The sequence below is a fragment of the Zalophus californianus genome, chromosome 11 (assembly GCF_009762305.2).
Source record: "Zalophus californianus isolate mZalCal1 chromosome 11, mZalCal1.pri.v2, whole genome shotgun sequence".
Classification (NCBI taxonomy): domain Eukaryota; kingdom Metazoa; phylum Chordata; class Mammalia; order Carnivora; family Otariidae; genus Zalophus; species Zalophus californianus.
Window position 1 is genome coordinate 85,903,265 of NC_045605.1, and position 20,822 is coordinate 85,924,086.

At 44.3% G+C, this 20,822-nt stretch overlaps 1 protein-coding gene across 6 annotated transcripts in view; it reads left to right on the forward strand.

The window, feature by feature from the left end:
* The first annotated feature begins 2,583 nt into the window (after positions 1-2,583).
* Positions 2,584-20,822, forward strand: part of KIAA1549L (KIAA1549 like) — a 262,959-nt gene continuing 244,720 nt past the window's right edge. For all 6 annotated transcript variants that reach the window (XM_035722907.1, XM_035722910.1, XM_035722906.1 and 3 more), the window contains exon 1: positions 2,584-2,966. In XM_035722907.1, the coding sequence (XP_035578800.1) occupies positions 2,729-2,966 (238 nt within the window). In that variant the 5' untranslated portion in view covers positions 2,584-2,728. The remainder of the gene's footprint in view (positions 2,967-20,822) is intronic.

Below are 20,822 nucleotides of genomic sequence, written 5' to 3' on the forward strand. Positions count from 1 at the left end.
TAATGCTGCACCCGTCTGCCCCTCTCACTGCGGGCTTCCTAAGGACAAGAATCGTGTCTGCTCTGGACGCCAGCCTCCTCCAGCAGAGAAATTCAACGAAACACGTCTAACAACCAATATTACCGAAAGGAAATTTATCTTGTCTAAATCTGGCAAATAACGTTGAAGGGAAAATCCTAATTAACACATAGACGACATGCTTTTGAGATACACATTTGCTATCTCTCAACCCCATGGAATTTACCCCCAAATCTCTCTTTTCTCTCTCTCTTTTTAAAGATTTTATTTATTCATTTGACAGAGAGAGTGAGAGTGCAAGCAGGGGGAGTGGCAGGCCGAGGGAGAGGAAGGCAGAGGAAGGGGGGGGGGTAGGGAGAAGCAGACTCCCCACTGAGCAGGGAGCCTGATGCGGGGCTCCATCCCAGGACCCTGGGATCATGACCGGAGCCAAAGGCAGATGCTTAACCAACTGAGCCACCCAGGCGCCCCTCTCTTTTCTTTCTCTGAATGCTCATGGAGAACCCAGCTGTGTCTGATCTTTTCTCTTGCCCACAGCCTCTCCCCTTCTAGATCTTTTCTATCTCAGGACAGCAATGCTCCCCCCACGCCCCGCCCCTGGGATCACCAGGGACCCTTCCTCCTGTCTTGTGATGTTGCCTGAATCATGGCCATGGACTGGCTTCCTCATCAGTGGCTCAAACTGGTTCTTTGAGTTGTTTTCTTGCCTCAACTAGACCGTAAGTTTCTTAAAAACAGCAGAACTAATTTAATTGAACAGCCAACTTCAATAATAATGACCCTAAGAAGGCATTTTGTATTTCAACAACTCTTAGATGCATTATAAAATACATCTGACGTCTGAGAAGTTCATATGTGAAAAAAACAAGTGTCTTAGATGAAATATGGTGTTATTTCTATCCTACTGATGCACAATGAGTGAGATATAACACTTTTCCACACCCACTAGCTGGCTTGCAGTGCCTTGGGCACACCAGGCACACTCTGCTTCTGTGTTTTTGCTCTTGCTGTCCCTTTACCTGGAATGCTCTCCCCTGAGCCTTATTTCCTCACTTCCTTCAGTTCTTTGCTGAAATGTCACCTTCTCGGTGAGGCTTTCCTTCACCCCATCTAACATTTACAACACTCCCTCCCTGCTTTTCATTCTTTTATACTGATTTTTCTCCATAGCATTTATCATGCGCTGACAGATTATCTATCACTTACTTGTTTATTGCCAGTGTATTTTCACTTAAATGTCAGCTCTAGAGGGCAGGGATTTTGTTTGTGGCTGTTGTCCTCAGTGTCTAGAACAGTGTCTGACACATAATAGGCAATCAGTAAGTATTGTTGAATGAATAGAGTTAGAGCTTCCTGAGGTCAGGGACGTGTTTTTGCTCACCATTTATATCCCCAGTGCCTAACACAGTGGCAAGCAGGCAGTGGGCTCTCAATAAATATTTATTGACTGAGGGAAGCACGAAGCTCTCTGATGAACGAGGTAACATGCTTAAGGTAATCTAGCTTGGCAAGGGGAAGAGCAAGCAGGCCAATTCGGCTGACTCGGAGGCCTTGTGTTCTACTGGATAGTGACTGCCTAACTCTACTTGCGGGAAGAGACTTTTATGAAAAGATTTTCCTCAGGTCTTCCCAATGTGCAGTGCACTGCTTTGCACATAGTATGGCTGCAGTAAATATTTATAATGTGTTTTAGTCCAGCGTGTTATTGCAACTAGGCCATAGTTGCTTTAGTTCCTCAGGGGTAGTAAACCGGGGATGCAGGTGTCCGCCGGCCCCTCAGAGAAGTAGTGAACAAACAGCACAAAGCGCGCCCGCCTATCTGCCATGGGCTTTCCAAAATCCAGGCTGAGGAGCTTACTGGCCTCTTCAGTACGTTGACCATGACCATTTAACCCCCCCACCCCCGTTTTGGGTTCAGAGGACCTCTCCTGGCGATCTCCCCTCCTTTAGATGCGAGACGGGAGAGGAAATGAGGGGGAGGAGAAGGAAGTCCCCTCACGCCTCCCCCGCCGCCTCCGCACTCCGGTCCGGACCTCCGAGCGCGGGAAAGGCCGGGAGGGGTCCCCCTCCGGGCGGGGGCCGGCGGGGCGCGCGGGAGCGGGGGGCGCGCGGTAGTTCCGCGCGGGGATGCGCGCGCGCGCGCCTGCCTCGCCTCTCTCGCCCGCTCCGGTAGCTACGTGCTTTCTTTGTCAATGAGACGCCGCTCTGAGCTGCAGTAATACTCTCGGCCCGGAAGCCGGAGCCGGAGCTGGAACCCGCGCCCGAGCGGGCGAGGAGAGCCGGGCGGAGAGGCAGCAGCCGGCGGCGGGAGGGAGGGTCCCGAGCGCGCCTCGCGGCCGCCAGCGCCCGCTCCTCGCCGCCTCGCCCCCTCAGTCCGCGGGAGTCCGCCCCGGGGTGGGGGCTCCGGGCGGCGCCCGTCCCACCCGCGCAGCCCGGGCGCGCCGGCGCGGGGCGACAAGCACCGTGGGAACCCCGGCCGGCTCCCGCCGCGGCTCCATGCGGCCCGGGGCCCTGCGCGGGTGAAGCCGCGGCTCCGCGGAGCCCGTCCCGGGCGCGGCAGGACGAGTGAGCAAGTCGCGCCGCCAGGTGCCCCCGCCCTCCGGCGCCCGGGCCATGGCCGGAGGTGCCCGGTGAGGACCGGGGCGCCGAAGGCTGGGCTCCCCGGCGCGGTGCGGTGCGAGGCAGCGGCCTGGATGTGTGAAGCGTCCCCATGGCTCGGCAGGAGGCGAAGCCCCAGGCCCCGAGGGAAGCTGGGCCGACTGCACGGGGGCGCAGGGGCCGGGCCGGCGGGGGAGGAGCCCGCGGCCCGGGCGTGAGGGGCTCCGGGCTGGCACCGGGTCCCCGGGCCGCCGCGTCCCAGGATGCGCCGCCGCCGCCGCCGCCGCCGCTGCTGCTGCTGGGACTGTTGCTGCTGGCGGCCCTCTCCGAGCACTGCCTGGCCGACACCGGTAAGCGCTTGGCGGCTGCTTTGCACCCATGGAGGTTTCTGGAGCAGCGGGGCCGCCCGTCGGGGCTGGCACCTGGCGGGGTGGCGGTGGATGGAGAGGTCTTTGCAGCACCGGCGCTGGGATTTTCTCCTCCCTTTGCTGCTGCCACAGCATTACTGTGAGAATCTGTCTCCCGGGAAGGCACCGTTGGGCGGGGAAGTAAAAAGAGGTGCATTCGCATCTTCTTTCTGGACAAGTTGCAGATCCTTCCCAATGGTCCCGGCAGGCACACTTCATTTAGATAAAGACATGGTGTGTTAAAGACACCTTAAAAGGCATGTGTTTTAATAGGACACATTTCAGGGTGGGGACGTCCACTGTATTTTGGGCTCCTTGTTGGGTGACCACTTTGTTTTAGCTGCATGAAATGGCCAGAGAGTTTTAGGCAATTCCCGGGTCGGCTTCCCAAATAGCGTTTTTCCCTACATGTTGACAGAAGACTCGTTTTCTTTTGGGACAGAGGTACCTAAAATAATCCTTGCATCTTGCAAAGGGATCCAGGCACATAACACACTGTTTGCAGGACGATAGTTAAAAATAATCACGCTTGTTTTTTAGAGTCCCAAGAACCCCAGGAAATAGATTTCTGTAATTCCTCGGACGATTTTGAGAAATCTCTTGTAACTATTTTTTGGGGGGGAGGGTTATTCTGCTAATGTGCTTTAAAACTGTGCAGTCAGGAAATGTCTTTGAAATAAGAATGATTACTATGGCACTTGTAAAGGTCAGGCTTTTGTTTGTGATGAAATTCTGGGCTCTTGGTACATTTCATTTATCAAGGAATAGAGCTCTCACTTTAGCAAATGGGATCCTGTAGTTATGTGATTTCTAGCAAGGACTAATGAAGACTGCTTTTTTTCCCAGCGTACTCTTTCCCCCAGTTAGATTAAATTTCCTAATTATGAAGAATATAGGTACCAGGGTTTCAGGGTTTCAGGTTAAAATTATTACCTGTCTTCAACACCTTAATTCAAAGCCCTTTTTTTTTTGATTCAGTTAAAGGGTCCCTGACATGAGGTGTCTATGTGTACAAGTTACTGTCCAGAAATTTTCTGCTATGATTATAGTGGTGACAAAGTTCGGTAATCTTTGGGTGGGTGGCTGAGACCCAAGAAAAACCTTTTAAGAATTTTAGCCCCCAGTTTTTACGCCTCTAGCAGTTTTTGGCATAATGGTTAAAAGGTAAGTCCAGAGTCAGACACATGTAAACACCTTAGTATTCCTTGGATCAGAAACACACTTTGAGTTTTTATTTAAAATAAATCATATCTCTGGTAGTTTTGTAAACTGTTTATGAGATGTTAATTTTTGGATGCTGTTCATTTGTGTGCATATACCAAAAACTATTCAACCATCTGGAATATATGCAATTTGGAGCTTATGTATTATTCCTGTTCAGCCTGATGTCCCATGATTCTTTCTGATCAGCTTTTAATTTCTGTTCTTCCTTTGGACCACTGACCTTTCTGAGCCTGTGACTTTACTTGGCTCTTCCTTTAGACTGCCAGAGTCTGACTTAGGGGACTGGTGATCTGTATCTTTTAGTTTTAGCCATGATGTCATTTTTCTTTTTCCTCTTAGTGTGATCATGGGGACAGTTAAGAAAGGTGCTTTGATTAAAATGATGGTAAAAATCATTGAAATTGACACTGTTCCCCAAAGTCTCCTGTCTTCCCCTCTCATTGGAGTGACTTGTTGCTTCCTCTGTGCTTTTTGGGGGTGCCCTTCTGCTGTCACCCTTGATGACCAATTTCCTGTGGTCTAGCTCACCTGTGGATCCAGAGCATACCACTGGGCTCCATGGTTTCCTCTGAGTTGGCTGCTGATTCAGTGGCATGACTTAAACCCTGGGCTCCCTGTTTTGCCTCCTACCTGCTTTCATTTGTTCTCTGACTTCCAGTTGAGGCAGTGTTGCTGCAGGGCGGGTGAGTCCTGGGACTCATGCAAGGCATCCTAAGGGATTTGTGTAAAGAAGCAGTGTCTGGAGGGAGGCGGGAGAATGGATGACACTTTTCAGGGAACTTGAACTTCCGACAACCTGGTTTTGGACTTTTGGGAGGGGTAGCTGCAGTTTGGTGCTGCTACTTGCTGCTGAGTGTGTCTGATGCTGAGTTGTACCACAAGCCAGACCTATGATATTAAGATCCTACTAAGAGTGCTAGTTTGCTACAGTCATGACCTTGCTGTGCCTTGTTTTCTAAGCAAGGTTAAGGTAAACACTTACCTGGGTTGAAAAATGGGTAAAAATGGTTTGTTTCAGGAAAATCTGTAGCAGTTGTTGAGAACCTTTGTGTTCCAGAGCCTCTACAGTGTCTTCCAGCCTACCTCCACCCATTCCACCCAATGCTTTTGCTTTAACATTCCTAGGGGAATTGGCACTCCTTCTCTTTGTCCTGTAAAGGAAAGGCCTTCAATGTCCTCCCTCGGACCTCCTAGCCTCCATCTCCACGGAGCTCTTGCTCCCAGGCAATGACTTCTGTTTTGGATATGGGAGACTGGTGTGGGAGAGGAGTTTCTTTAGAGCAGTGAGCTCCGACATCCTCAGCCTCTTCTGCCCTCAGGGGCTCCAGGCAGGATGGTAAAGTTCAAGTTTGACTTCCCAGACTTCTTAACTACTGATCATCCATGCAGTTCATGTCAGTAAACCAGTACTGTGTGCCGTTTGGGTGCAGGTACAGCGCTCATTCCTTTCTGTGACCTTGCCTCTCTGATCTGTAAAATGGGGATAATAGCTCTAATCTCACTGGCTTGTCATGAGGATCGAATAAGTTAATACATCTGAATTGTTTCAAACGATGCTTGCTATACATAGTAAATGCTCCGAGAATGCTAGCTGTTCTTATAAAATGGCAGAAATGGACTGAACATTACTGTGTCCAGGTGCTATGAAGGGGACGGGGCTGCAGAGGTGAATAAGGAGAAGGCAGTAGGTAGAAGCCCCTCATGAAAAGAGTGATGTGCACCCTTGAATTCTGATACCATGTGATCAGAGCTCACAAAATGAAGGAACAGTTAATTCCGGAGTAGCGGTGGCCCCTTAAAGGATGAGTAGGTGTTGGCAGGATTGATGGTGGCATTTCAGGCTAGGGGAAAAGTAAAGGGTTCTTTGTGGCCAGAGTACAGAATGCCCATAGTGAGGAATACTCCAGATTTTCTCCATGGCTTGGGGCTTTCCCAAGCCCTCCTCACAGGCCCCACACCCTCTTTGCCCTTCCCTTTGCCCTTCCATTCCCTTTGCCACCCCTCTTTGCTGCTTCCCCCACCTACTTGTAAGTTCCCTGATTTATCTGTGTTTCCCTCTTGTCTGTTACGATGCTCAACATGGTGTAGGCACTTATTAAATTTTCAGCCTTCTTACACTCCTGTTCCCTCAGTTTGGCTGATTCTGTTTTTGTTAGAATAATTATCTCATTTAAATAATCCACAGTAAGTTGTGAATGGCTCCTTTAGTCGGGGAATGTATTTTGCATTTTGGAAGAAGGGTTTGCTGTACCTGGGGAACCTCTAATTTAGCACAAAATATAGGGGAGTTAATTTTGACCTAGGATGTCTTTCTTGCCCCTCTCCAACCTTGTACCACATCATCAGCTTGGAGTTCCATTTGGAACAGGTGCAATAGTTCACTGGTTCATTCCTTCATTCAGTGTGTCTTGAGTGCTTCAGCTTTCTGAGGTCACCAAAATGAATGAAAAGAAACTCTCAGTCTCATGGCACTAGCCCAGTGCTTTCCAAACTTTACTGCACATGTGAATTACTTGACGATCCTGTTAGTATGCAGGTTTTGATTCAGCCAAGTCTGGGATAAGGCCTGATGCTCTGTGTTTCTAGCAAGGACCAGGGGTTTATTGACCCCCACTTTAAGTAGCAAGTGGCAATAAACAAATGACTGTAGGTTGGATGGTGGTAAGACAAATAATCAGGGTAAGAGGATATGTGTGCGCCCTCACGCATGTGCTTATTGATAGAATGGGGAGGGAAGACATCCATGATCAGATGACGTTTGAGTAGCTACCTAAAAGTGGAGGAAGATACTCCAGGTAGAGCGGAAAGCAAGTGCAAAAGCCTCGAGAAGAGATTGTGTTTGGGACGGTTGAGGACCAGCGTGGAGGCCATGTGGAATTGAGTGAACAAGGAGACAATGGTAAGACATGACGTTGAAGAGCAGGCTGAGGCCAGATTGTGTAGGACACTTTGGCATGGTGAGAACTTGGCATTTGTTTTGAATGAGAGTAAGTAAGAGGTGACATGCTCTGACTTCAGTTTTAAAAGAATCTCGCTATTGTGGGGAGAAAAGACTCTAAGGTCAGGGATAGAAACAGGTAGTATGGCGTGGTGAGGAGTGGTGAAATTTTGGACATCTTTTGAGGATAGAGCTAATACAATTTTCTAATAAACTAGAGGAGGGGTGGGAGAAAAAGAGAGGAACCAGTATGGCCAGTTGAACATAGTAGTCTAGAATTCTAGGCAGATATATATATTATACCAGAAGTATAAATTTGGAAGCCATCCGCATGGGATTGGATGAGAAACCTAGAGAGTAAGTATAGAGAAAGGGGTGATCTGAGCAATGAGCCCTGGGATACTGCAGCATTTAGGGGTTCAGGGGAAGAGGGACCAGCAAAAGAGACTGAGAAAGTCTAGATGGGGACTAGCAGTGGACGTTGGGTTTGGAGATGTGGACGTGTTTGGTGCCCTGAGAGTAGAGGGGATGGAAGTCTTATGGCAGTGGGTTCAAGAGAGAAAGGAAGAAGAAAAATCAGAGATAGTAAAAAAAGACAACGCTTTTAAAGTCTTTTCTATCAAAGAAAGCAGAGTGAGAGGGGAGGTGGGTCAAGAGAGTTAAGATGGGATATAATTGCATCATGTTTGTACTTTCTCACTTTTTAACATTAAAGATGTGCAGCAGGAGTGTTTGATTTTTTTTTTTTTAAGATTTTTATTTAGGGGCACCTGGGTGGCTCAGTCATTAAGCATCTGCCTTCCGCTCAGGTCATGATCTCAGGGTCCTGGGATCGAGCCCCGCATCGGGCTCCCTGCTCGGTGGGAAGCCTGCTTCTCCCTCTCCCACTCCCCCTGCTTGTGTTCCCTCTCTCTGTCAAATAAATAAATAAAATCTTTAAAAAAAAGGTTTTTATTTATTTTGACAGAGAGAGAGACAGAGAGGGAACACAAGCAGGGGGAGTGGGAGAGGGAGAAGCAAGCAGGGAGCCCGACGTGGGGCTCGATCCCAGGACCCTGGGATCATGATCTGAGCCGAAGGCAGACGCTTAACGGCTGAGCCACCCAGGCGCCCCAAGAGTGTTTGATTTGGTGTTTTTCGCCCCAGATATAGACAATCCAGTAAAATGTATTTGGGCTTTTTTACTGTCAGTATTAATTATCAGTGCTTCAGATATATTTGCAAGATGTTCTAAACCTTGCCTCTGCTTCTTTCTCCATCCCACACACAAGCAAAGAAGATTTTGGGAATAATAACACTCTACTTTTAATGTTAACATCAAACAGAAGTCAGAAACCCTCTCCCTGCCCCCCCCCCCAAACTGAACATCACTGTGAAAACTTTGAGATACTGTATTCTGATGACAACTGGAAAATCTCTCTGAAGCCTACTTATCTTTTAAGTCTTAAATTACTAGAATATGATCTGAGAATATTCAAAATGTGCACACTCCCTTTTTCATTTTCATTACCCTTCAAGCCTGTATTGTGGTTTTCTTTCTTTCTTTTTTTTAAACAAACAACAACTCTACTCTTCTCCAGACAAAAATGAATAGTTGGAATGGTCCTAAAACATTTTCGTTGCTTGACAACATATTACTGGGGATTTCTAAACACACAGAGGGACACATTATTCTAGGTCACTAGATGGCTGCCTTGGATGGTGACTCTCTTTGGCGACTTCAGGTCGAAAGGAGCACTTGGCAATCTGGGTATAGTGAATAGCAGTTATTGTAGCGGTGGGAAGGCGGCAAGTGAGTCACATTGATTTGATAATGTTTATCAACCACCTGGCATATGCGAGGCCCAGCTCTTCACCAGATACTGGAAGTATAGTGCAGAGCTAGCTAGGCCTGGCCCTGGCCTCAGTCTGCGGCCAAGGATAAGCAACCCTTCCTCAGTGGCTGGAGTGGCAGGTCAATAAAATACTTCTGTGAGTTGGTTCAGGTTTGGGGGAGGTGGCAAGACATAAAGTATCTGCTTTGTGCAAAGAGGCAGTTCCTGCTCAGCGGCAGCCTGGGAGGGAACGAGGCCCAGGGTGCCAAAGTTCTGACTTCTCAAGAAAAGCTGGATCTTTATGTAAAATCTTGTTTTCAAATGTCACCAACATTTGGTGTTTTCAGATTTTTGAAATGTCATGCCGTACAAAGAAAATACACCCATGAGCCACCACTTTTTTTTTCCTTTTTTTAAGTCAAGTTTATTAAGGTATAATTTACATACAGTAAAATTCACCCTTTTTAGGTGTACTGCATGATTAGTTTTGACAGAAGTATATAATCATGGATCCACAACTACAATTCAGATATAGAACATTTCTGGCACCTCCAAAAATTTTCTCCTGCTCCTTTGTAGTCAGTCTTCCCCCCACCTACACATCCAGTCCCTGACAAGCACTAATCTATTCTCTGTCCCTATAATTTTGCCTTTAACTGAGGCTCATAGAAATGGAATCGTACAGTATGAAACATTTTTATGTCTGGCTTCTTTGATTTAGGGTAATGCTCTTGAGAATCACATATATTATTGCATATATGTATCTCTGTTTCTGTACTGTTTTTATTGGGATGCACCCCAGTTTGCTGATCCATTCACCAGTTAATAGACATTTGGGTGGTTTCCAGTTTTTAGCATAAAAGTTTTTGTGTGGGCAGCTTTCGTCTCTTGGGTAAATACCTAGGAGTAGAATTTCTGGATCTTACGTCAGATATGTGTTTAATCTTATAAGAAACTGCCAAATTCTTGGGGCGCCAGCCTAGTCGGTTAAGCGTCTAACTCTTGATATTGGCTCAGGTCATGATCTTAGGGTTGTGGGATGAAGCCCTGTGTTGGGCTCTGCGCTGAGCGTGGAGCCTGCTTGATATTCTCTCCCTTTCTCTCCCCCACCCTCTAAAAAAAAAAAGAAAGAAAAAGAAACTGCCAAATTCTTTTCCAAAGTTTTCCAATTTTGTATTCCCATAAGCAATGTATGAGTGTTCTGGTTGCTTCTCTGTATCCTCACTGGCACTTGGTTTTGTCAACTTTCTTTTTAAATTTAAATTCCAGTGATTCCAGTAGTTTGTAGCGGTGTCTCATTGTAGGGTGACTTTGCATTTCTCGAGTTACCAATGCTGTTATTGCTGCTTATCTGTTCGTTTTCTTACTTGCCATCTGTATCTGTTTTGAAGTGTCTGTTAAATCTTTTGCCCATTTAAAAAAATGAGATTGTTTTATTATTATTGAGTTTTGAGCTTTCTTTTTGTATTCTGGATTCAAGTTGTTTATCATATATGCTCTTTGCAAATATTTCCCCCCAGCCTGTGGCCTGTCTTTTTGTTTCATTAACAATATTTTCTAAAGAACAGAAGTTTTAGATTTTGATGGACTCTAGTTTATCAGCATTTAAATTTAACATTTGTGGTTTTGGGGTGAAATAGGTGAAGAGGATGAAGAGTACACTTACTTTGACGAACACTGAGTAGTATATGGAATTCTCACATTGCTATATTGTACACCTGAAACAAACACAACATTGTATATTAACTACACTGAAATTAAAATAAAATAAATTAAAATTAAAGAGGCCTCATTCCATGTTAAAAAAAAGATTTGCAGGTTTTTATATCTAAGGATAGAAATACTTGCCTAACTCAAGGTCACAAATAGCTATGATTTCTTCTATAAGTTTTATAGTCTTATTTTTACCTTTAGATCTGTGGTCCATTTCATGTTAATTTTTGTATATATAATGCAGGGAAGAGTTGAGGTTAATGTCTTTTGCATATGGGCACTTAGTTGCTCCAGCACCATTTATTAAAGAGATTATATTTAATGTTGTTCTGTTGATTTGCCTGGGTACTTTATATGGGTGGGTTTATTTCTGGAGTCTAGTTTGTTCTATTAATGTATACTTCTTTCCTTATGTCAGTTAAACACTGTCTTCATTTTTCTAGCTCAGGGTTTCTTAATCGCAGCACTACTGATACTTTGAGCTGGATAATTCTTTGTTGTGGGAGACTGTCCTGTGCCTTGTAGGATGTTTAGTGCCATTTCTGGAGTCTGCCCAGTAGTTGCCAGATGCCAGTAGCTCCCTCCTTCCCCAGCTGTGACAACCAAAATGTCTTCATACATTGCTAAATGGCCCCTGGGGGGTAAGATTGCCCCCAGTTGAGCTCTATAGTAAGTTTTTTTTTTTTAATTTGAAAGCTTTAATTTAATTAATTAATTAATTAATTTTTTAAAAGATTTTATTTATTTGATAGAGAGAGACACAGTGAGAGAGGGAACACAAGCAGGGGGAGTGGGAGAGAGAGAAGCAGGCTTCCCGCGGAGCAGGGAGCCCAATGGGGGGCTCGATCCCAGGACCCTGGGATCATGACCTGAGCCGAAGGCAGATGCTTAATGACTGAGCCACCCAGGCGCCCTCTATAATAAGTCTTGAAATCAGATAATGTGAATCCTCTAAATTTTTTCTTCTTTTTCAAAATCTTTTTGGATATTCTAGGTCTTGTGTTTTTCCATAGAGATCTTAATATCTTTTTGTCAGTCTATATAAAAAAGACTTGGTGGAATTTCTACTGGGATTTCCCTGGAAAAGACTGATATCTTAACATTATTGAAATTTTTTATCCATGAACATGTTTCTCTCCATTTATTTAGGTAGTCTTCCTTTTCTCTCATCGAAGTTTTATAGTTTTCAGCATACACATTTTGTACATATGTATTTCATATTTTCCAGTGCTTTGGCAAGCAGTACTTTAAAAATTCTTTGTCAATATATAGATATATGATTTTAAAAAGATTAACCTTGTATCATGTGACCCTTCCAAACCCACATTACTTCTAGTAGCTTTCTGTAGAATCTTTGGGATTTTTCTTTATTTCATATCTTCATGCCTTTTATTTCTTTTCTTGCCTCATTGCAGTGGTTACAATTTCAGGTGCATTGTTGAGTAGGAATGGGGAGAGTGGGCATCCTTACCTTGATCTCATTCAGTCTTTCACTATTAAGTGTGATGTTGGTTGTAGTTTTGTTTTGTTTTGTTTTGCTTCGTTTTGTAGAGGACTTTTATCTGGTTTAGGAAGTTCCGTTCTATATCCAGTTTGCTGTGAAATTTTTATCATAAATGGGTAGTGAATTTTGTCAAATGATTTCTCTTTATCTGTTGAAATCACCACAAGGTTTTTCTTTTTCAGTCTGTAAAAAGGCATTGGTTGATTTTAGAATGTTGGACCAACCTTGTATTTCCAGGATAAACTCCAACTTAGTCAAGATTTATATTCCAGCTGGGCCTGATTTTCTGATCTTTTTATTGGAAATTTATAAAGTCTTACGTTCATGAAGGATATTGATTGGTATGTAGCTTTGTTTTCCTGGTATTTTTGTTTGTTTGTTTGTTTGTTTGTTTTAAACAACTGATAATTTATTTTCCTGGGTATGTTTTGTCTGGTTTTGGAATAAGGGGAATGCTGATCTCTAAAATGGCTGGAAAGCATTCTCTCTTCTGTTTTATGGAAGTGTTTGGATAGAATTGGTATTATTTCTCCCCTAAGGCCTATGGTTTTATAGATGAGATTGAAGATTGCTTAAGTGTTTCTTTAGTAAATTAAAAAGTAACAGATACCTCTAGTACATTTCCTCATTCTTGGGGCTAACAGTGGACACTTCCTAGACATTAAGATGTTGGTTTGGTTTAAGGTCTAGGGCAAATGGCCTGGGTGAGGGGAAATTGTGTTCGATGTACTGAGGAGACAGGTCACCCCTAGCTGGCTGTTGGCTATTTATCAAGTCACTTCACTTTTCAGGGCTTTAGTTTTCTTATCAGTAAATAAGAGTCTCAGGATCCTCCCTTCTTCCCCCATTCCCAGGCGTGTGTGTTTATGAGCCTTGGGCAAATGTTTTGATGGGTTAGACCATTTGCATTTCTTATCTCTTCCTAGTTGGTGGCAAGGCCAGTCAAGGACTCTCAACTCAAAGGAAGAGTTTTCTCATATTTTGCTCTCATGGTTCCAACTTGAAGCCCAAATAAATACTGGCTTATCTTTAATCTTCACTGGCTTTTAAAAATTGTAAAAGTCATATATACTTTATTAAATTCAAACAGTACACAAGTGTATGAAGTAAAATGCAAAAGGCCTGGTTGGCCCTGTTGCTATTTCCTAGAGTTGTGCTGTCAAGCAAATATGAGTCTTTACAGATCTTTCTTTGTACAAACATTTTTTTTAAAGAGATTAAGGGTGGGGGCGTCGGGTGGCTCAGTCGTTTAAGCCTCTGCCTTTGGCTCAGGTCATGATCTCAGGGTCCTGGGATCGAGCCCTGCGTTGGGTTCCCTACTCAGCGGGGAGTCTGCTTCTCCCTCTCCCTCTGCCCCTCCCTCCACTGATGCTCTTTCTCTCTCAAATAAATACATAAATACAATCTTAAAAAAAGTAAAGAGATTAAGGGTGTAATATTCAGAATATTTGTCACTTGACACTATATCATGACCCTTTTTCCATGTTAAGTAAATTTTGTCACAAGAGAATTTGAACTCCTCCCTGAAACATAGAAAAGCCTTTACAATAAAAGAAAACCGTTTTATTTTTTTTTTTAAGAAGATGTATTTATTTATTTGAGAGAGACAGCGAGAGAGGGAACACAAGCAGAGGGAGTGGGAGAGGGAGTAGCAGGCTTCCTGCTGAGCAGGGAGCCCGATGCGGGGCTCGATCTCAGGACCCTGGGATCATGACCTGAGCCGAAGGCAGCCGCTTAACCAACTGAGCCACCCAGGCGCCCCAAAGAAAACTGTTTTAAAACCACAGATTGGATTCAAACCTATAGAGTTAAAACCTCTCCTTAGACCATTTCTCCTATTTTCTCTACTCCTTGGCTTCCTTCCTTGGAACAAACTTCCACAGATGCTAAGGAAAAATCACAAACTCTTAAACACTAAATAGAATAGGGATAAACACTGTGTTTAAACCAACTAATGTAGATGTAAATAAGGCCAAGTAGCTGCCCCACATATTTAGCCCAAGGACATTGCTGCACCTGCCATCTGTCCACTCAGGCGAGTCTTTGCCTAATGCATCCTAACCACAAGAGGGGAATTTGATTTTGATTTATATATGTTAAATCTATTCTTAGCCTCAAATAAAATCTCCTGACGTCAGAAACACAAAATGGCTTTGTTATTTATGTGGTACCTGTAAATAGGAAGGTCTAGAATATTTCTGACTTTACTCTTGTGACGTGAAATATGGAATTAAGTGCCACAATGAAACCAGGGCCCCCAGACTTACTCCTCCTCCTCGGTTTCTGGTAATGAATGCTGCTCCTCTGTCGTTGTCTTTTTATTTACCAAATGTCAACAGCAAACCAAGGAGGGCTGGAGAAAAATGTGAAGTCTAAGAAGAAAATGTGTTGAAATTAATGGTGCCGCTTTAGAAGTCCTTCTCTAAAAGAGCTGATCAAAAATATCTCTAAACCTGCGTACTTCATTATCAAATAATGAGTCTTTGTTTTGAAAAGAATAGGAGGATCTGGATTACGAGCATTATTTTGAATATAATTAAACCAGATGGAAGTGTATTAAAAAATTGGTGCCATAGAGCTGTCTCTGGCAGTTTCCTGTTATTATGTTACTTAATACTGGAGGTGAACACACACATCAACCCGGTGAATTCTTCAGAAACAAAACCTTCCTTGCAGTGGGATGGAGAATAATTTCTTGTCTCTAGTCCAACAAGAAAACATTTTAAACAAGTGTTTTCCTATCCTATGGCTAATGTGATATATTTACTTTTCGCTACTTTTCCACAGCTTGGTGTCGCACCTCATACTAGTTGAAGTTCTCACTCTTTTATTTGAATCTCATATCACTCTTGAGAGGGTTAAGGAGGTGATTTGCTAAAGGTCACACAGTGGTCCAGGGATTTTTACATTGTTCTATGATTCAGGAATTCTATGTTATTCTCTGATTGTACGTTTACACTACTCTATGATTACCTAGCGACTTAACTAAAACTAGCTCAAGTATGGGGCCTTTGGCCACAGGGGAATCTCATGTGACATATTCAGAATAGGAATAAAATATAACTGGGCCGTGTTGACTATATAATTAATTGATAGAAATAATAGCTAACATTTTGGAGCATTTACTATTTGTATCAGCCCGTTTGATTTTTCACAACAATCCTGTGAAGTGGGTTCTGTTATGATCTCCATGTTTCAGATGAGGAAACTGAGGCACAGAGTAACTTTATAGTTATTCATCCAGTATCACGTGGGTAGGTATCAGAGGCGGGATTTGAACCCAACCAGTTTAATTCCATAGGCCTCACTCTGCTTCATGATACTGCCTTCCTCGACAGTGAGAAGCTGAGGTTTACTGGCCTTTGTCTCAGGGACCCTCTCTTTCCCCGCAGGATGGGTCTGTCCTTCTGCCTCTTCCTGCAGACTGGCTTTCTCTGCTTAGCCACAGCCACTCGATCCCCCTGTAACTAAACCTTCAGCGCGCTTTTTCTTGCTGTGGTGCTCACTGCAGCCGGAATTGGCAAGTTTTCAGTTTCAGGACCCACTGTCCAGTCTCTGTCCCGTTTCCATATTTCCCAGAAGGGAAAATCAGGCTGCTGTCATCTGGCCAATTGAGTGAGGAATGTACCCCTTACCTGATCAGCAGAGGCCAGGGGAGAAGGGGCAAGTGGTACAAAAATGACTTCCTAGGCTGACCCCTCCTTTAGCCATGGTCTATGGTAAAGGGCAGTCTTAGCTGGTGTGGATAGGGCAGGCTTCCCCAAACCTTCCATGACAGTGAAAAACAAGTTCATGTGCTGGTAAGCTGGCTCTACGAAAAATATCTAGGATAAGTGGCCTGATTTATAGTGTTGGCCGATTTCCATGGTATAAATCCTCCCACCATGGCTGATTTCAAACTACCAGTGTGAGGTAGAGCTAGGAAGAGATGTGCACAGTTGGCTCAGCGCCGACGTGATCCTATCCATCTGTGGGCTCCATGCACGACACATGCAGTGTAGCAGTGTACACAGGAAATGCAGGATGTCTCCAAGAAGTCTCAAGTCTAGGCTTAATAGGCTAACTAACTAGGTGGGTTTCAAGTTATGTAAAAGGAAATACTATTTCAAGGAAGAGCGGGTGGAAGTTAGATTGGGCAGGAACAGCCTAAAATAAGCTTGAATTATATAGTCCTAAATGTGCCATCTAGTAGGCACACAGAGATGCTTTCTAAAAAATTACAATTTCCTCTGCCTGTAATGTCTTACTTGTGACATAGAACTAACCCTTTCACTGATTTTAAGATGGCAGGCCTCATTTTCTTGGAGGTGCATTGGTTTTTTTGTTTTCCTTGCTTCCCGAGGTCAGCAGTTCCTTCTCATTTGGGGTCGTCATCAATGGATTCCTTTCTCCTACCTTATGAACCTAGAGAGGTGAAGGCCATGTGGTAGCCCATTACATGTCTTCCAGTTGAATCAACACTATTATTCTTGATTGGAGGCTTTTATATGTGGTCTTAAGGCCATCTCTCAGTGCTTGTAATTATGCTAAAAGCCAGGACAGTCTTGTGACTACCACCCCTGACACGTGAGTTGCTTTCAGAGATCTTAGGGCTCGTCTGGTTGGCTCTTCTCCCTTGCACATCTGGGAGGTGACTAGGAGTCTTGGCTTCTATACGCTACTTACAGTTCGGCCGACGTTCCCCGTCCTTCTGACTGATGTGACTATGTCACTAACTAGCCAGCTCTAACCACGGGTGGTGTTGGCCACTGGGAGATGGAATGAGGAAGTGTTGACAGCGTAGATCTCCTTTAGACCTGGAGTTCCAAGTGTCCTACGGATGGAAGGTCAGTGTCTTTACCTATAAAAATAGCACAGTTAATTTATTCTTTTAATTTCCCAGGGGCTGTGTGAGAAAAAAATTTGACAAGATTCTTCTTTTATGTTTCACTGGAGATTTGTCCTAGTTTGTGGAAATGTTGACTTCTGAGTAGGAGGACTAACATTGATGAGATAGCTACTATCGTGGCAGCCCCTGGATCAGGAGTTCCATCTTATTTCCCCCCCATGATGACACTGGGAGGGAATTCTTGCCCATTTTTCTTGGAGGAAGCTAAGATTGAGAGAACATTTAGGAAACGGATTTGCCTAAGGGCCCATTGCTTGTAAGTGGTGAAGATGGCATTTGAAACCAAATCTGACTACAATGTAAATACATCTTCAGCTATACTCTGCAGGCTTTCCCCCCTTATCTTATTAAATTTTCCAGCGTACAGAAGCGTTGAAAGTACTGTACAGTGAGCAGCCATTACCTACCACCTGGATGATATGGTTAACATTTTGCTGTGTGTGTTTTATCATATATCTTGTCTGTACGTCTATCCGTCCATGAATTGCTCTTATTCTTTTGGATACATTTCAAAGTAAGTTGCAGACATCAGTACATGTCACCCCTGAACACTTCAGCATGCATGCCACTGATTAAACTTCAATATTTGTTTATTTTTAATTTTTTAGCAGCCATGCCTGCTAATTTTTTATGTACAGAGAAATATGGAAATCCTAAGTGTATATTCCTGTGTTTTTGATTTTTTTTATATATTTCAAAGTAAGTTGCAGACATCAGTACATGTCACCCCTAAACACTTCAGCATGCATGCCACTAATTAAACTTCAATATCTATTTTTAATTTTTTAGATGATTTTTATGTACAGAGTAATATGGAAATCCTAAGTGTATATTTCTGTGTTTTGACAAATGCATGCTCCTGTGTAACCCAAATTCTTGTTAGGATTTCGAACATGACCATCACCCCAGGAAATAAGTTCCCTCTTGCTCTTCTGTAGACATTACCCTCCTTCCCCATCTCTACTCACCCTCTCCCCAGGCATCATGGTTTGATTTTTTTCACCATGGTTTAATTTTAATACCAGGCAGTCTTAAATAATGATGCCTGTTGTTTCTAAATGGACTCTTTCCTTTGTGTATTAATTCAGACAGTATTTATGTGGCAGGCACTGTGCTGGGTGTAAGGGATCTAGTGGGGAGGAAGCAGACGTTGGCTCATTGGGGAGAGAAAGACATCAGTCAGTTCCTCATAGGAATAAGTATACAATTACCAACGGAGGTGAGTGTTGTGAAGGGAAGCCCCAGGTGCTGGGGAGGAGGTTGGGTGAGTAAGGAGGAGGTTGGTCGGGGAAGGCTGTCCTCAAGTGAGACTTGAGCCCACATCCGAAGAATGAGTAGGAGATAACCAGGCAGAGATTTAGAGCAAAGGGAAATGTGGGTACTGTCCTCTGTGGTGGGAAGAAGTGTGGTTTATTCCGGAACCAGAGAGAAGGAAGGCAGGAATCCAGAGGATAGTGAGTGCTGGACTAGGCAGGAGAGGTGGCAGGGGCCACATCACGCAGGAGACACGCCATACACTCTAGCTTTTAAATTAGGAGGGATGGGAAGCCATTGCGTGACCTTGACATTCAATTACCCAATCACTTGAGTTGGGTGAAGAGAAGACATGGACTGTCTGCTCTGGAATCCTAACTAAAATTAAACAGTATTAGCATAAAGCTTCCAAGTTTTTTTCAGACCTTCCCTCTTTATGGTCGGTGTTCTTGTCAAAGCCATGCCTGCTAACTGACCACCTTGCTTCTAGTCTTGGCCCCTGCTAACCAATCTCATCCTTCAGCCAGAGGTTTTTAATAAAACATAAATCTACCCCGTGGTGCCCCATAACTCAGTTCAGCTTCATTGCTTAGCAGTCTGGGTACTTTATGAAAGAACTACCTCCAACTCCTACCTGCCACCATAGCCAGACTTGCATTTCCCCCAAAGCCCATTTCTGCCCCTTGCCTTTTAGTCTTTCTGCCTGGGAAGCACTTCTCAGCCCTGTCTGGTTAGCAGCCGTACTTTCTTCAAGACCCAGTCCAAGTCCTGCCTCCTTTAAGTAGCCTTTCCTGGCACACAGTCTGCCCTGCTCCACAGGAATTAGAAGCCATCCTCCCCACTCCCAACCCCTGTCCCATCTGATATGGCCTACTGGTCTGGCTCCTTCATCGGACAGAGCCCCTTAGAGCAATTTTCTAAAGGGAGTCCCAGGTTCACTGAGGTCCTGGAAACCCTTTCAACAACTATGATCCATGTGCAAAAATTTTCATTATAACTGAGGACATATACTGTTATAGCCCATGTCCATTTGGAGAAACAGTTGCCTCAGTGGCTAGTAAGACAACTTGTTCAGACCAAGAGGGAAGAATATACTACAAAGTCAAGCCCGTTCTAAGGGACAACTGAGATACGGGCTCCTGAGCACAGGAGACAGTAGGCAGGGCTCTCAGGGCAGGAAGCAATGCCACTTAACTGCTAAAAGGTGGGATAACTGTGGAGTCAGTTTCAGCCCTACGGATGAAAGTGTGCAGACAACACCTGACGTTTCAAAGGCTGGGATCATGTCTTATCCCATAATAGATATGGGATAATCGTGGTATGTATAAAGGAAGGAAGAGAATCTCCTAGTGCATTCTCACCATACTTATAAAATCCTGTTCTATTATTTCTGTTCGTAAAACCTTTCTTGACTATTCTCCCAAAAAATTCTTATGGATAGCGTGGTACTGGTGGTGGAATGGAGTGCAGGGATCATAGCCTGGAGGACTCACTTCTGTCTACAGATGTGTTTTCAAAAATCAAGCACTTGTCAAACAAAAATAAAAATCATTTAAAAATCAGGAGCTTTTCCATGAAAATCAGGATTTCTAGGTTCTCTTGAAATGATCAGAAGGTTGACCCCACTGGTGAAATAAATTACATTCTTGCATGGCAACAATTGGCTAAAGTCGAATAGTGGTACCTCCTTTAGATGGGGCATCTGTCACAGCCCCTGCCTGTCCCACCTCAATCACGTATTGGCTGAGACGGGTTAGCTGTGGTAACAGTCTAATACTCAAATCTATAATGGCTCAAAGCCATAACGTTTTATTACTCATGCACATAAAGACCAAATGAGTGTACCTGATTGGCGGGGAGCTCTCTACCAAATAGTGATTCAGGGACCCAGGAACCTTCCTTTGTGATTTTGCCATCTTCAGTCTCTGGCTTACATGGCTACTGTGCTTGTCTGTATCCAGCAGATGGAAGGGGGAAGAGAGAGGGGAACAGGACCCAAAGGGCTGTGCATCATTCTGCTCACATTCCATGGATTAGGGCTCCATCACTTGGCCACACCTACCTGCAGAAAGAGACTGGAAAATGTAATCTAAGAGTGAGCCCAGAAGGAAGAGAAAACTAGAAAACTGTCCATAAGAAGGTGGAAGAATGTCCTGAAAATAGAAATGCATAAACACAGACTTCCTAGAAGTAGACAGTTCAGATATTTACAGAAGTCTTTTGAGAGGAGGAAGACAAAGGGGGTGGTGCTGGGAGGATGTCTGAGAAGTTGCCTTAATCTGAGGGACGACCTTGATCCAGTCTTAATGGGAGGAGTTTGACTTGAGTCAAACTTGAGTCCCAGCCACAGTGGGAAACTCAGGAAAACCCAACTAGACCAGTTTGGGTGGGATTGAACCCACGTGGTGAGTTGCAGACAGAATGAGCGGCAGGTGATGGACTAGAAAGTGAAATCCAACCAACC